The sequence below is a fragment of the Pelodiscus sinensis genome, chromosome 5 (assembly GCF_052426305.1).
Source record: "Pelodiscus sinensis isolate ZL-2025 chromosome 5, ASM5242630v1, whole genome shotgun sequence".
NCBI lineage: Eukaryota > Metazoa > Chordata > Testudines > Trionychidae > Pelodiscus > Pelodiscus sinensis.
The window spans coordinates 133,266,451-133,283,894 of record NC_143056.1 but is presented as its reverse complement, the minus strand read 5'-3'; the positions used below and the strand labels follow the sequence as shown (position 1 = coordinate 133,283,894).

The 17,444-nt window shown below is 45.9% G+C and overlaps 2 protein-coding genes across 2 annotated transcripts; one reads left to right on the top strand and one right to left on the bottom strand.

The window, feature by feature from the left end:
- Nucleotides 1–6,609: 6,609 nt before the first annotated feature.
- LOC142829033 (olfactory receptor 5W2-like) lies at nt 6,610–7,548 on the top strand. The gene has a single exon (XM_075926098.2). It carries the CDS (start codon nt 6,610–6,612, stop codon nt 7,546–7,548), a length of 939 nt encoding a protein of 312 aa, XP_075782213.1.
- Nucleotides 7,549–14,635: 7,087 nt separating this feature from the next.
- LOC142829026 (olfactory receptor 5AR1-like) lies at nt 14,636–15,574 on the bottom strand. Its single transcript, XM_075926086.2, has one exon. It carries the CDS (start codon nt 15,572–15,574, stop codon nt 14,636–14,638), a length of 939 nt encoding a protein of 312 aa, XP_075782201.2.
- Nucleotides 15,575–17,444: the final 1,870 nt, after the last annotated feature.

Below are 17,444 nucleotides of genomic sequence, written 5' to 3'. Positions count from 1 at the left end.
CTCCTCTGAGCAGAGATCAGGCAGCTGCAGGGGTGTGGGTAGTTGGATGTCTCAGGGAACCTGTCCCTTTGTTGTAAAGAAGTAAGTGAAAAAAAAGGGAGGTTAGTTTCTTAATAGGTAGCAGTACAAGTTCAGAGAAGGGGTCAGTCCACAGCGCCAGATGTTCATTGCTGCTCATTCTACGTGGTTCATCAATTTCACACACTGCACCCATATAAGGACACTGTGGTGAATCACAGAAACTCTCCTGTTCACTAATCCGGGGAGCAAACAGCAACTTGTGACTCTGCTGAGGGAAAATCGTGGTAAAAATCATCACCATGTGCTGGGATTATTCCGTATCTCAAGAAGGAGTGAGAGTAAATGAGTGTCGGTCTTTCCACCCTCTGGACAAGGGGAGCTCTGTGTCTCTACATGTCGGTTTGGTGTGCTGTGTTAATTAAGCTCTTTGGCATCTGATAATGGCATTTACTTTAGTCTGTATCAAACCCTCAAGACTTAGTGGAACACACCAGCTTCTGTGACTACATCATCACCTATTTTTTTCAATAAAAAATGTCCTTCCTTTAGCTCAGGTTGTAGGAGCTGGGGCTTTTAGCGCTGCAGGACTTCAACTTAGTACCAGACAATCACCATGGTGTTTGTAAAGGCGTGTGACTCTGATGCAGGACAACAGCACGTACCTGCTGACAGCAGAGAGAGATGGGATGGCGCGTCTCCATCCACCAAAACTGACACTTTGGTGCAATAAGGATGTTTTATACTGAGATCTGTAAACTGTGGGACAAGCTTTCAGGAACCACTGAGAATTCCTGAGCTCAGAGGGACACAACAACAAATTAATGAGCTCAGGGAATATCAGCCATAGAGCTGATACCTTGGGGAATAATTTGTCACCTTCTTTTCTCCTATGTTAGTTAGTGATGCAATTTCTATCAGAGTTGCCTGAAGGATATTTCATTCTGCTCTTGTCACTGCAAGTTGGGTCCTGTGTGGAGCTGACCCAGAAAGTGTGTGTTTGTGGAGATCAACATCTTCCAGCTGAACATTTACCATTTCAGGTCAGAAACAAAACACACACGGATGCTCCAGGTACCACATCCCACCTTCTCTACCATGGGCCAGGCTCCCAGGCTGGAATCCATCCCTCTCTGGTGCATGATGGTCTGTCCTCCTGCAGAACTGAGCTGGGACATTGCTAGAGTCCCACCATTGGCTGAGAAGAGAATTTGCTTTAGGAAGGAAAATGTTTCCATGATAAACCAGTTGGAATGAAAATCCAATTTCCCACCAAAAACACTTTTAAAGAAAGTTGTCCCGTCAGCCTTAGCCCCAGATTGGGAACCAAAGGAACAAAAAGCCCCATCTCCATTCATGATTAGCTTGATATCCATCCTGGCAGGGGCATGGACTGGTGGAAGGAAAGAAAGAAGGAAGACAAAACTCTGAGATAGGCATATTGCTGAATAGCTTTAATCAACAGGAGAATTTCCCAGAAAGCTCAGGGCTCCCCCAATTTCCCCATTTTTAACTTAGGAGAGACCTGCTCTATGGAGCTGAGTGGGACCCAAACACAGGGAAGAGCTGCTATCAGCTCCTCGTACCTCAGGAGGCCAAGAGAGAAGTTCTACTTTGGGGACATTCAACGCCATCAGCCGCACGTCTTGGGCAGGAGTAAACAATTAGCCCATTTATTGGCTTGATTCTTCTGGCTAGGGATCCATAAGGAAGCTGCTAACTTTTGTGCATCCTTCATGGATGGCCAGCAAGTGGCGCCAAAAGTTTCAGGGGAGGCTCTCCTGACCCCCTTGTGACTACATCTTTGAAAGAACAGGGGGATGATATTGTGACTCCCTTGAATAAAGGTGTCCATGCCCTGCAACACCTACGGGTCATTTTGTACCGTGCCATGTGTTATCCAGAAGCAGTTCCTTTGTGCTCCTTAACTTGTAGCCACCAAACTGACACAGCTATCCTCTTGGGTGGGCCTACCTGCAGAAATCCTGATGGACCATGGGACAAATTTCAGGTAATGATTGTTAAGAGGGATCTAGACACCTTGCAAGATAAAGCCCCTCCGAACCTTGGTGTACCATTCCCAAACTGGTGGTCTGCTGGAGTATTGCAATCGAACTCTAAGAGTTTATTGAGGAAATTTCTAAATCCTGAGCCTTGTAATTGGGACCAGCTACTTTCCTACTTGATGTTTGTGGTGCGGGAGCTACCTAAGGCCTCATCAGGGTTCTCTCCATGTGAGCTGTTATATGGCTGTCAGTTTGAGGGACACTCAGCCTTCTCAACGACGCATGGGATGAGCGAGCCTGTTGAACCCACAGATGCGAGAATGATGCAGGAACAAGTGGGCCAGGCAGCCAGATTTGCCCAGGAAAATTTGGAAAAAGCTCAACAAACCCAGGCTCGCCATTACATTAAGGTTGCTCAGGAAAAGCTCAGTCAACCTGGGGACCATGTCTTCTTGTTGCTACCCAGCTCCAAAAGTAAATTCTTGGCCAAACGGCAAGGCCCCTCTGAGGTGATATGATGAGTGGGTGAGCTGGCGATCCATTGTCCAGAGAAGAAAAAGGAAAAACAAATATGTCTTTTGAATTAACTAAAACTCTGGAGAGCACAGGAGTCCCTATTCATAGAGCCCCTTGGAAGTGCCAGATGATTTAGGTCCAGAAGTGAACGTCTCTCAGGCTATGCCAATGTGCCCACAACACACGGCCTCCTTCCGCATTTGCATTTCCTGGAACATTCCAATGTCCTTTTCCCCTCACGACCCAGTCAGATGCATTTGGTGGCAAATCACAACTGGGCAGCTCCAATGGCCAAACCCGAACTCAAAACCTACTGATTTCCTGAAAAGCTCCTAAAGCAGGAGGTTCAGGCAATCTCTAGAGTTTGGAGTTAATGATGAGCTCCAAAACCTTTGGTGTAGTCCAGTGCTCCCAACGATGTATGTATTTCACGGCCCAGAATGCAGCCTCACAGTTTGACACTTCTCCCATGCCCCACAGGGATGAACTCTTTGACTAGCTGGCAAAAGCACAGTAAGTAACCACTTTGGACTTAAATTAGGGCTATTGGCAAATACCACTGATGGAAGACTCCTGAAGGGGGAAAAAACACCCTTTGCCACCCCATTAGGGCTCTTCAGCTTTACAGCTCTGCTCTTCAGACTATATAGGGTGCCAGGCACACCTTTCTTTGAGGGGGAAGGTGTGTGATGGGGTGGATAGGCCTGACGCCCCCTGCTGGAGGTTGGTGGAGCTGCCAGACCCTGCCTCAGGGAAAAGAGTAGAGAACCAGTCCTCCAAGTCAGCTAAAGTGGCTTCTTCTGCTGCAGCCAATAAGGGCCCAACAAGCTGATATGGAGAAGCTGCTGGGATAAGGCCTGGCAGTTCCTCTCTGGAGCTCAAGCCAGGAAGACCCAAGGACTGAGTGGGAAGACAGTGATACTATGGACAGCTCCGAGTGTGGGCTGCTTTGCAAACTCATCTGAATCCCAGGTCTGGAGGCTGAAGACCAGCCATGATGGGCTGTGGCAAATTGCAGAACTCTGGACAGGTTGCAGTGAAGACTTCATCTCAAAGTCCTGATAGGCCACAGCTACCCAGCAGGACTAATCTTAAATTAAGCTACGTAACTTGAGCTCTGCTAATGGTGTAGGCAGCTTAAGTTGAAATAGCTTAATTTGATTTTTCGTGCTGTCTGCACAGCAGCTATTTTGAGAGAGAGCACTGTTCCCCCAACTTCCCTTAGGCCTCGTACAATGAGGGTTATAGGAGTCGGGGTAAGCAGTCCTTCAGCATGACAGTATTTTGACATTATGTCGACATAACTGTTGTGTAGACGTAGCCAAAGAGGGCAAGGACAATTCAGCTTCTTCCCAGGCAACTGAGAAGAAAGGGCATCTGGGATACGTCTACTTCCAGATCCAATCAGAGAGGAGCTTTTGGACACACATCCATGGCCACTAGGGGGAACTCGAGAGCCACCTTTGGGACTCTCAGAAATACACAGTAACGTGGCCTTTCGTGAGCGAAACCCTCTTCATCACATGATGAACTGGAGTTGAAATAACAGAACCCAAGTTCTTTACTTTAAAAGTTGCCATTCTTCTAAAATGGCATTTCAGCAGCCAATCACAGAGAGAGTGTGTGGAATTGGCATTCCTCTGCAGATGTGATACTGTTTCCCTGGGCTTGAACAAAGGTATGAACTGAATGTCCCATTATAATGTCTGTGTCCGCTACCTTTAATATCTCATTGTTACATCAAAAGCTAACTATGGGATGCTTCCAGCCCACTTAATTATCCTCATTAGCAAGGACAGGTAATATTTTTCTGTTATAAATAACATGGTTTCTGATACCTTCATTCCAGCTCCTCATCTGAAGAAGTGAGTTTTGCCCACAAAAGCTCATGATACTATATTTGTGTATGTGTTAGTCTCTTTGGGTGCATATACAGAGCTTCCTTACCTTGAAATTTGCATTAGGCAAATTGTGTAGCTTATTTTGAGATAATTTTGAAATAGTGCACTATTCCAAAATTTCCCTTACTCCTTGTAGAATGAGGTTTACAAGGATGTCAGAATAGCGAGCCCAAAATAATGGTCTTGCTGTGAAGACACGGGATAACTATTTTGGGATACTCTGATATCCCAAAATAGCGTTGCAGTGTAGAAGTACCTAAGGTGGTACAGGACTACTACTTGGTTTTCAAGTTACAGACTACCAGGCTAGCCTTCTGAGACTTTTTTAGTGTATTTGTCCTCACAACATCCATGCTATGTAGCACAATTTCACAGAGCACGAGATGAGGCACAGAGAAAGGAAATGTCTTGCTTCAGTGTCAGAGAAGAATTCAGCTTTTGAGCTAGGGACTAAGCCCCAAAATACACAGTACTGGACTAACTACTAGGAGATCTTTCCTTGTCTTGTCACTAGAGGATCAGAGGAGTAAAACTGATGCGAAACAGAGCAGCGATCCAGCCCCTTGTTCTACACCATTGGTTTTCAAACAATGGGTCATGAGCCAGGACTGGGTGATGGAATGTCAGACACTCAGTCTAGTTGTGCAGGGGGATCAGGTGACCCGTGGGGATGCTAAGTCAGACCTGTACAATAACGTACTGTTCTTCAGATTAACCTCGTATAACTCACAAATGACCTGAGTGTACTACTGAGGGAACTGTGTCAATTCTCATGTTGAAGATAAATTGATATCCATGCATGTCATTTGTAGAGTATGACTCATTTGACTGGTACACAAAACCAGAGGCTTCTCTTCTTGGTACAGTCCCAGGTGTCTGGCTGTTGCCACAGACTCGTTTAACTTTGCTGTAGTTGCTACTTCTTACATTGAAGACAGCAGTCCTGTGGCTGTGGGACTCTAGTGATGTCCCGGGGCAGTTCCACAGGAGGACAGACCATCATGCACCAGAGGAGATGGAATTCAGCCTAGGAGCCTAGGAGCCTGGCCCATGGCAAAGAAAGGTGGGATGTGGTAACTGGGGCATATCTGTGTGTTCTGTTTCTGAGATGAAATATGAAGTATTCAGCAAAAAGATGTTGATCTCCACAAACACACACTTTTTGGGTCAGCTCTACACAGGACCCAGCTTGCCATGACAACAGAAGCATGAAATTTCCCACAGGCTTGGACTCTGCAACTCAGATAGAATTTGCAGGAGGAAAGTGGGAGACAAATTAATCCCCAGGGTATCCATTGTATGGTTTAGATTCCCTGAGCTCATTAATTAGCTATTGTGTTTCTCTGGGCTCAGGTATTCCCAGTGGTTCCAAGAATCTTGTCCCATAGATCACAGATCTCAGTATAAAACCTTCCAATTGCACAAAGTGTCAGCTTTGGTGGATGGAGAAACCCCGGCACGTCTCTCTCTGCTGTCAGCAGGTACGTGCTGTTGTCCTGTGTCTGAGTCACACAGCCACACAGATGCCATGGTGATTGGTAGGCACTGAATTGAAATCCTGAAGCACTAAAAAGCTCAGTCCCAGCTCCTACCCAGAATAACATCTTTGGCTGGAAAAATGGGGCAATTAGTTTGTCACAGAAACCGGTGCGCTCCATTAAGTCCGAGGAGTTTCTTAAGGAGTAATGTTAATCCCGTTATCATAAGCCAAATAACTGAATTAGCACAGTACACAAGACTTTCCCCAAACCGACATGCTGAGCCACAGAAATCCCCATGTCTAAACTGGATATAGAGATGGACAGTCATGTACTCTCTCCCCTTCTTGAGCAAAGCAATAATCTCATCACACTAAGATGGTTTCACCTTGACTCTCTCACAGCAGACTCACAAGTAACTGCTGTTCGGTTTAGTGAACAGGAGTGTTTCTGTGTGTCTTGCGTGATTTACCATCGTGTCCTTGTATGTGTACAATGCGTGAAATTGATCAAACGAATGGAATGACCAGCTGTGAAGATCTGGCTCTGTGGACCTGATATGGTAGAGGTGCCTGTTAAAAAACTGATCTCTATTTTTTTTTCACTTACATCGTTACAGAGAAGGGACAGGTTCCCTGAGGCATCCATCTGCCCACATCCCTATTGCTGCCTGATCTCTACTCAGAGAAGATGGAAGAAGGAAATCACTCAGAGGCGACTGAGTTCATTCTCTTAGGACTGACAGATCGTCCGGAGCTGCAGGTCCCCCTGTTTCTGTTGTTCCTTCTTATTTATGTCATCACCCAGGTGGGGAATGGGGGGATGATCTTGTTAATTATGATTGGCCCTCAGCTCCACACCCCCATGTACTTTTTCCTCAGGAATTTGTCTTTCTGTGATCTCTGCTATTCCTCTCTAGTTGGCCCTAAAATGATGCAAAATCTCTTAGCCGAGCAGAAAATCATTTCTCGTGCTGCCTGCGCTGTGCAAATGTTTGTCTCTGTCTTAATTTCAGATATTGAATTTCTCTTGCTGGCTGTGATGGCGTATGACCGTTATCTGGCCATTTGTAACCCGCTGCTCTATACGGTCACCATGTCCAGGCAGCGCTGTAACCGGCTGGTGGCTGGAGTGTGCGCTGTGGGGTTGGTGGATGCAATGATACTCACATGTTGTACATTCCGGCTGTCATTCTGCCGCTCCAACATCATCAGGCATTTTTACTGTGAAATCCCCCCGCTGCTGGTGCTCTCCTGTTCTGACACCCACACCATTGAGATGGCATTGTTTGCTTCTACATGTTACACTGTCATGATCAGCGTTGTGACCATCCTCCTCTCCTATGTCTGTGTCATCGTCACCATCCTGCAGATCCGCTCTGCTGAGGGCCGGTACAAAGCCTTCTCCACCTGCACTTCTCACTTGACTGTGGTGGGCATGTTTTATGGAACCGTCCTTTTCATGTATTTCCGACCCACCTCCAGCTCCTCCATGGATGTAGACAAAGTGGCCTCAGTATTTTACTCACTGGTGATCCCCATGTTGAACCCCCTCATCTACAGCCTGAGGAACAGGGAGGTGAAGGACGCCCTGAGGAAAGCCATGAACAAACTCCTCAGCAATTCTTGAATCTGTTCATCTCTGTATTGGCTGAATGATGGGGGTGTGGAAACAGGGCAATTCAATTCCCAGCCCATAGTGATGTCATTTCACACAGCCTGGGGTGGTATTCTTCGTTGTTATACTGCTCTTATTATACATGTGTTTCTATTCCAACACGGGTTGCAGGTTTCTGCTGGGATCATGGCTTCTTTGGGCTATTGCCCTTGTGTGTGCACAGGTATAGATGTGATGTGCTTTGAAAGCTGGGAGCTGATTGTATTGGGAAAGGAGGGGGCATCAAATCTCTCTCCCTCTTTTCTCTGCTCGTGTTGATTTCATGGTGCAGTTCCAAGGGTGATGTGTGCGATTTCTGTGGGTGAACCAAAGGCAGTTTGCCCACCGTCCTGCTACTCTGCTGCCCTTTCTGTGCTCTGTGGGGTTTGTGTCACCTGCTTTGTGTCCAGGCACGAGGAGGAGAAAGGGGATTTCCACCCCAATGGCCTGCATTTTAAGTGAAGTATCAAGAAAACAAGTAACAGCAAGTGTAGCATGTTCAAGAGAGAACATGGGGTGTGTGCCGCCTCTGTGACGGTCTGCACTGAACAGACTTCAAAATAGCATGAAGACTGTGAATTTTCCCTACCATGTGAATTAAATGAAAAGAAAAATTGTATCAGATGCTGGATATTTATAGCACTTCAGCAGGTTCGCTGTGGGTTCTTCCTCTTAGAGCTGTTGCCCTATATCATAGACTCTGAATAACAGGGATTGTGCGATTGATAGGGCTGGGGGACTGGGTGTGAGAAATGGGCAGAGAAGGGCCAGTAACTTATTTGTGAGTTCACAGTGGGTAAAAGAGTTGAAAAAATGATATTAGGGCAACCTGATCCAAATCTGAAACTTCCCTACAAGTGTGGCCAATGGAACCTCTACAAAACATTTACCAACGTGGTTTGGGTGGGAGAAGAGGCGACGGTGCTGCTTTCCATGTAGAGTTTCACAAAATGATTGGAGCAGTCATGTGAGATATGGGAGACATGGGTCAGTCCTCTCTTTGTCTGATGGGGAGAAGCAGTTGGACAGTGGGTCTTTCTCAGGGCTGGTCTACACTAATCCCACGCTACTTCAAGTCAACTTCACTTATCTCGAATGGAGCTGTGCACACCATGCTAGGGCAATCGGAGAGGTACGTCACTGATGTGCAGCACTTTTGAATTTCAAAGCTCTTTCTATAGCTCGTACCAATGGCTGAAGGAAGTGGAGAGTCTGGAGGGATCTTTGCATGTGTAGGAAACATTACAAACTGATAAGACGCTCCAGTGTTTGCTGATGCTCACAGGAAAGGGAAATAGATTCTGCACTCCTGAGCTCCCCGTCAATTTCTGCACCATCAATAGAAATTGTTTGAAAAATGACCATTTGTGTTTGCAGCTTTGTGTTTACGTTCCATGGTCAATGAGGATGTTCCCTGAAAAATGTAGATTTTTTTTTAAATAAGTAAATCTGACCGTCTGGACAGTATGTCGTTGCCTTTTCCCAGTCAAACTATCCAGAGGCAGCATTTTCAAAAGATTCACTAATTCACGGTGCCTCTGGACAGGTATGAAAATGTGGATCTTACATTTTTTTCTGCCTCCCTTTGCCCATCTGTAAATGGGGGTAGCCAGACGTGCTGCCTTATTACAAGGTTCATAATGGTGTCTACGTCATTCCTTGGCCCTCATCTCTGTAGCACTGCTGAGCACCTCGCAAACTTGATTTCTCATCACAATTTCCATCTTGGGGAGCGCTGTATTATCTGCTGTATTTTGAAGAACTACTGAAACCACCCTGCCCACATGGAACCATTGGAGTTACCATCTGCAAATAGACCTCTGAAAATTAACAGCAGCAGACCTACAAAGGAAGAAATCAGAAAAGTCATTGCCCATCTGAAAAGCAGGAAAACACACGGTCTAGTCAACATCCCCGCAGAAGCAATCAAGGCAGGAAGTGAGACAAATGTCAATATCATATATAATCTATTTGAGAAAATTTGGGACACGGAGGTGATCCCACAAGATTGGAAACAGGGCTACCTTATCAAGCTTCCAAAGAAAGGCAATCAGAAGGAACTGAAGAACTGGAGGGGCATCGCATGACTGTCTATTCCTGGAAAAGTGTTCAATATGATTCTCTTGGAGAGAATAAAGAGAGAAACTGATAGACAGCTCAGGGAAGAACAGGCCGGCTTCTGAAGTGAGCGATCTGGTAGTGATCAAAGAGCAACTCTCAGAATGATCAAAGGACAGTTCCTTGAGTGGAATTCCCCCCTGTTTGTAGCCTTTATAGACTTCGAAAAAGCCATCGACAGCATTGATAGACACCTTGGCTACGTCTAGATTGCATCCCTTTTTCGTAAAATGGATGCAAATTAGACGTATCGCAATTGATAATGACGCAGGGATTTAAATCTCCCCTGCTTCATTAGCATAAAAATGGCTGCTGCTTTTTTTTGGCATGGAGCTTTGCCGGAAAAAAGCACCAGTCTAGATGCGGAGCTTTCGGAAAATAAAGCCTTTTCCGAAAGATCCCTTATCCCTCTTAAAATAAGGGATAAGGGATCTTTCGGAAAAGGCTTTATTTTCCGAAAGATCTGCATCTAGACTGGCGCTTTTTTCCGACAAAGCTCCGTGCTGAAAAAAAAGTGGCAGCCATTTTTATGCTAATGAAGCGGGGGAGATTTAAATCCCCACTTCATTAGCAATTGCGATATGTCTAATTTGCATCCATTTTATGAAAAAGGGATGCAATCTAGATGTAGCCCTTGCGGAAACTGCTGCAACATCTTGGAATTCCCTCTAAAATTATTAACCTGACCCATTCTATGTACGGACCCTCGACATACCAAGTTGTTCACAATGGTGTCTTGAGAGAATCCTTCAGCATACTCTCAGGAGTGTGACAAGGAAGCCTACTGTCACCTTTCCTGTTCTTGGTCACAATGGACTGGATTAGGAGCAGGACAACAGATGGCCATCAACGGGGCATTCAGTGGACACTTTTCAAACAACCAGAGGACATTGATTTTGCTGACAATGTTGCCCTCCTTTCACACCAATCTGAAAGCATGGAAGAAAAGGTCGCAACAAAACTGCTTCAATGACTGAACTGAGCATCAACAAGAGAAAGGCCAGGACAATGAGGATCGCCAGTTCAACAACAACACAATCATGCTGCGAGGGGATGATCTGGAAAATATGGAGCAGTTCACGTACATGGCCATCTGTGAACTCCAACATCGCACCACTTGATACTGTGCCCAGGCAGGGGTTGGGTCATTCCCAGCTGCGTTTGTAGCAGGAATGATCCCAAGTATGACCCTGTTAAAATTGTCCTTCTGTGACCCCCATGTGATTGACCTGCTGTTCTTCTCTGATATTTCCCCTTCTTTGTTATTCCCTTGCTGTGCAAGCAGCATTCACCTGACCATTCTTCTGTGGCTTGCTTGCTCCTGGTATTCACCAGCCAGACCATTCCCTTGTCCTCTGTTTCCACCCTTTCCAGCACAAAGATCTGCTCTACCAATGGGAAGCACAGAATTTTCCACACCTACACGTCCCACTTGCCGGTCATCACCACATTCTACAGCCCTGTTCTGTGTATCTTGTGCAGTCCAATTCTGAACACACATGAGATCAGGTCTCTGATCCGTATGATGGCGACCCGCTGTGATGTACCCCTCGATCAACAACCTGTGGAACAATTGGAAAAAAGGCATAGAAAAGAGGTTCCCCCCATAGGGAGCAAAGGGTGAAACCTTCTGATGAGTGAACTCCTGTGTCAGCAGGAAAACAACACTGGCTCCTTCTGAAGATATTCTCATCACCCGGCAGATTGGTCTCTCAGGTCAGAGCCACATGCCGCCATGGGGTGTGGTGGGCCCTTGTAGCAAAAATGTGTATCTTAGTATTTGTTATAAGACTGTAAGTATGATATATAATTTCATGTAGAATGACTTGCTTATAAGTTCTGTATTTTCTGTTTCTCTCTCTCGTGATTAGATGTCACTGTGGCTACATCTAGACTGCAAAACTCTTTCGGAAGAGGCTTTTTCGAGAGATTCTTTCAAAAAAGCCTCTTTTGAAAAAGAGCGTCTGGACTATCAGCAGAGTTTTTGAAAAAGCGAGCCACTTTGTTGAAAGACAGTCTAGACGCTCTCTTTCGAAAAAGCACAATTTGCATTCATTAGCGCCTTTTTTGGAAAGAGTACTTTCGAAAAAAGGCGTTATTCCTCGCAAAATGAGGTATTCCATGATCGAAAAAACTGTCCCGTTCTTTTGATTTACTTTCGAACATGGCTGCAGTCTAGATGCAGGGGAAGTTTTTTCCGAAAAAAAGGCTACTTTAAAAAAAAAAAAAAACTGTAGTCTAGACATACCCCATAAGGCCTTCCTCCCTGCTAAGAACTGCAAATGAAGTTGTACCCCTTGTAACTATTGATCTTGTCTGAAACTCTGTGCAATTGTGTGGTGTGACTGGAGCAGGGGTGTGAGTGAAACTCATCAGAGATGCCCAGGTGATCAAGAAGAAGTGGAAACTTTGAAACATGCATTGTGTCTGGAGGCTGAATTGAATTGGCAGCATTGACGAACCCTCAAGAGTGAGAAACAACGATGGGAACCCAGATATTCACCATCAAAGTAACACAAATTAACATCCTAAGGATGGATGACTGCAGCATGACACTGCAACACCCACAGACTCCAATGGGAACTGACATGGATAAGAAGGGAAGCTCTTGCCATGGGTCGCTGGGTTCAGTCCCGCAAGCCAAGCCTCCGAGGATCCTCAGAGGAACCCGGACTCCTCGCTCAGTCAGCCTGGCCTGGCCAGTAAGACTGACTTAGCCACCATGGACTGGTAACCATGAACCATCTGTAGGACCTGTGTGTGTATGTGGGTTTGTCTTTAAAGACTATGCAAACTGCTTCTCTACTGTATTCTCAATAAAAGCAGCGGATTGCCTTCTCCCCTGAAAAAGATCCTGTGTGCTTCTTAGAAGCGTAATACCCTTTGGGGTCAGGAGGCAATTGTGTGCAGGGAGTAGAGTTCTCAGTTTCTTCTCGTTGTTTGTGGATTGGAAGCCAGAGACCTGCAATGCATGGGGTGAGCTGGCAGTCGCAGAAACACAGTTTGTGACTGGTGCGAGATTTTCATGTCACTGCAAACGCACAGTTTTGGGCGTACCTGCTCCCCATTCCCCTGTGCTTGGCTTAGCTCATGGACACTGCCCCAGAAGTCTACAGCTCACAGGAAGCAGAGAGCCCAGGAGGAGGGCTTAGGAGCTTCCTAAGGGAATCCAGGGCACAGTGCTTCCTAGGGCATATTTGCAGTGACAGGTGTGGGAGTTTCTGAGTCTTCTGCTCATAGTTTCTACTGGTGCTATGGGGACATGGTTTTGTCTACATTCCTTGACAAAGAATAGAACTGACTTGTAGCATCACGTTTTCCTCCTAATGCCATGAAACCTCCAATATGTCCCCAGTGGACACCACTTCAAAGAAGGGGGGAACCAATATGCCCTGTAGCACTGAGGAATACCTGGGATCATTTTTCTACTGCAGTGACAAAGGGAGGAATTTCATTCTGGGGCTCCAGCAGTTTTCTTATGTGCGGCAAGACCAGAGGGGCCAGTCTCAAAACTGCCAAGCCTAGAGGTGCCAGAGCTTCGCTCTGGCAAGCCCTGGCATACGTGTGGTCCTGAGTGTAGGAACGGGTTATGTTCAGGACTCCAGAGGGAACAATTTCAAAGTTCAGGCTCAGCTCATTAACTTGCATCCAGTCCTGAGGTTTTACAGCCTACGTGCATTCTGTACAAACCGTCCTGCGTGCAGGCTTGGACCAACGCAATAGATTAATAGGCAAGCACACAAACCCGAATGGCATGCCATCCCTCACTGCAGCAGAGAGAAAGAATTTGGTTTAGTTTTTACATTTTCCCCACTTGGTCTCGATAGCGCCTTCTCCGCCGTTCGTACATTGCAGGGCTGCTGACATGATTTATGTAAGAGTGGGATGACCCTAGGAAAAATCACGCCATGCCCAGCATAGCTGGAGAGCAAGAGTTTCAAGAATGGATAGTGCCTTGAATTTTGGGGTGCTCAGCTTGCGAGACTGTCATGACAGGAAAGCTCAGGAGTGCAGAATCTATTTTCCTTTCTTGAGAGCTTCAGCAAACATTGAAGCATCTAAACAGTTCTGTAATGTTCCCAACAGATGCTAAGATCCCCATGTCTGGGAATGGGGACACTCCACAGCCCATGGGTAGCAAGCTATGTAAAGGGATTTGAAATGCAATGGATCCCCACAACAGCGACATAACTCTCCTACTACCCTTGCTCAGTGTCAACACCCCTGCATGACATGAGTGAAGTTGACTTGAAGTAGTGTAGGATTAACATAGACCGGCCCTGAGAAGGATCCAGGATAGAACACAACCCAGTGACAAGTTGGTGCTCACCCATTGCTCAATGCATATGATAGAGAAAATTCACACTTTTCATGCTATTTTGTGTTCAGTTCAGTGCAGACTGTCACAGAGGAGGAGCACACACTGTGCTCTCTCTCGCTAATTCTACGCTTGCTGTTACTTGCTCCGTTGCTACTTTACTTAAAATACTTGCAAGTGGATTGGAAATCATCTTTCTCCTCCTTGTGCCTGGACACAAAGAAGGTGACAGTATATAGAAGAAACCCACAGAAAGGGCTACAGAGTAGTAGGATGGTGGGAAACACCATGAGAAATCACACACTTCACACTTGGAACTGCATAATGAAATCAACGTGGTTAGAAAAGAGAGGGAGAGAGATTTGTTGCACTCGCCTTCTTTCTCAACACAAACAGCTCCCAGCTTTCAAAGCACATCACATCTATATTTGTGTGCACACAAGGGCAGTAGCCAACAGCAGACCAGATCTCAGCAGGGACCTGCATCCCGTGTTGGAATACAGACACATGCATAACACCAAAATAATAATCAATAAAACCAAAATAAGCTCTGTGAAATGACATGCTAATTGAAATCACCTGATTCCATTTCCCATCTTTCCACCAGCACTGAGTCAATCAGACTCAGGACTGGGTCAGGAGTTTGTTCATGGCTTTCCTCAGGGCGTCCTTCACCTCCCTGTTCCTCAAGCTGTAGATCAGGGGGTTCAACATGGGGATCACCAGTGAGTAAAACACTGAAGCTCTTTTGTCCGTGTCCATGGAATAGCTGGAGCTGGGTCGGAAATACATAAAGAGGAGGGTGCCATAAAAGATGCCCACTGCAGTCAAGTGACAAGCGCAGGTGGAGAAGGCTTTGAGCCGGCCCTCGGCAGAGCGGATCTTAAGGATGGTGTACATGATATAGATGTAGGAGAGGAGGGTGGTCACAACACTGATTGCTACAATGTAGAACATGGAAGCCAACTGCACAATGTCACTGATGCGGGTGTCAGAGCAGGAAAGCACCAGCAGTGGGGGAATATCACAGTAGAAATGATTGATGACGTTGGAGCGGCAGAATGACAGCTGAAATATACAAAACACGTGTATCATTGAATCCACCAAACCCACAGCACACACCCCAGCCACCAGCAGGTTACAGCGCTGCCTGGACATGATGACCACATAGAGCAGCGGGTTACAGATGGCCACATAACGGTCGTACGCCATCACAGCCAGCAAGAGACACTCAAAATCAGCAAGAAAGATACAGAAAGTAATCTGCACAGCACAAGCAGTGTAGGAAATGCTTTTCTTCTCAGATAAGAAATTCTGCAGCATCTTAGGGGCGATGACTGAGGAATAGCAGAAATCACATAAAGACAAACTCCAGAGGAAAAAGTACATGGGGGTGTGGAGTTGGGAGTCAATTGTGATTAACAAGATCATTCCCACGTTCCACACCACAGTGATAACATAAATCAGTAGGAACAACACAAACAGAGGGACCTGCAGCTCTGGACGATCGGTCAGTCCAGTGAGAATGAACTCAGTCACCACCGAGTGATTTTCCTCTTTCATCTCCTCTGAGCAGAGATCAGGCAGCCGCAGAGTTGTGGGCAGTTGGATGGCTCAGGGAACCTGTCCCTTTGTTGAAATGAAATAAGTGAAGAAAAAGGGCGGTCAGTTTCTTAATAGGTAGCAGTACTGGATTAGAGAAGGGGTCAGTCAATAGAGCCAGATGTTCATTGCTGCTCATTCCACTTGGTTCATCAATTTCAACTACTGCACCCATACAAGGACACGGTGGTTAATTGTCACAGAAACTCTCCTGTTTACTAATCCGAGCAGCAAACAGCAACTCGTGACTCTGCTGAGGGAGAATCATGGTAAAAATAATCTCCGTGTGATGAGATTATTCCTTATCTCAAGAAGTGGTGAGAGTAAACGAGTGTCGGTCTTTCCACCCTCTTTGGGCAAAGGGAGCTCTGCGGCTCTACATGTCGGTTTGGTGCGCTGTGCTAATGAATCTCTCGGGCGTCTTATAATGGCATTTACATTTGTCTGTATCAAACCCCCAAGTCTTAGTGGAACACACCAGCTTCTGTGACTACATCGTCACCTATTGTTTTCAGTCAAGAGTTTCCTTCCTTAGTTCAGGAGGTAGGAGCTGGTGGGTTTTGTGCTGGAGGACTTCAACTCAGTGCCTGCCAATCACCATGGTGTCTGTACAGGTGTGTGACTCTGATGCAGGACAAGAGCACGTACCTGCTAACAGCAGAGAGAGATGGGATGGCGCGTCTCCATCCACCAAAACTGACACTTTGGTGCAATTGGGAAGGTTTATAATGAGATCTGTGATCTGTGGGACAAGCTCTCGGGAACCACTGAGCTCAGAGAGACAAAACAACAAATTAATGAGCTCAGGGAATGTCAGCCCTGGAGATGATACCTTAGGGAATAATTTGTCACCTTCTTTTCTCCTATGTTAGTTCATAATGCAATTCCTATCAGAATTGCAGAGTCCGTGTTTGAGGGATATTTCATTCTGCTCCAAAAGTAAATTCTTGGCCAAACAGCGAGGCCCCTCTGAGGTGATGTGATGAGTGGGTGAGGTGGAGATCCATTGTCCAGAGAAGAAAAAGAAACTAATAAATAACTTTTCTTTATTCACCCTCTCCGCTCTACTCACGATTTTATATACCTCTATCATATCCCCCCTCAGTCTCCTCTTTTCTAACGTGAAAAGTCCCAGTAGCTTTAACCTCTCTTCATATGGGACCCGTTCCAAATCCCTAATCATTTTAGTTGCCCTTTTCTGAACCCTTTCCAAGGCCCAATTATCTTTTCTGATGTGAGGAGACCACATTTGTACATGGTATTCAAGATGTGGGCGTACCATAGTTTTATACCAGGGCAGTAAGATAGACTGGTACAGAGAAGATAGACAAGAATGGGTACAGAGAAGAGCGACAAGAATGATTAAAGGTCTAGAGAACATGACCTATGAAGCCAGGCTTCATGAACTGGGCTAGTTTAGTTTGGAAAAAAGAAGATTAAGGGGAGACATGATAGAGGTTTTCAAATATCTAAAAGGGTGTCACTAGGAGGAAGGAGAAAATTTGTTCTTCTTGGTTTCTGAGGACAGGACAAGGAGTAATGGGCTTAAAGTGCAGCAAGGGAGGTTTAGATTGGACATTAGGAAAAAATTCCTAACTGTCAGGGTGGTCAAATATTGGAATAAATTGCCAAGGGAGGTGGTGGAATCTCCCTCTCTGGAGATATTTAAGAACAGGTTAGATAGACATCTGTTAGGGATGTTGTAGACGGAGCTTGGTCCTGCCTTGAGGGCGGGGGGCTGGACTCGATGACCTCTCGAGGTCCCTTCTAGTCCTATAATTCTATGATTCTATAATTCTATCACTGTGTCTTATTTTCTATCCCTTTCTTA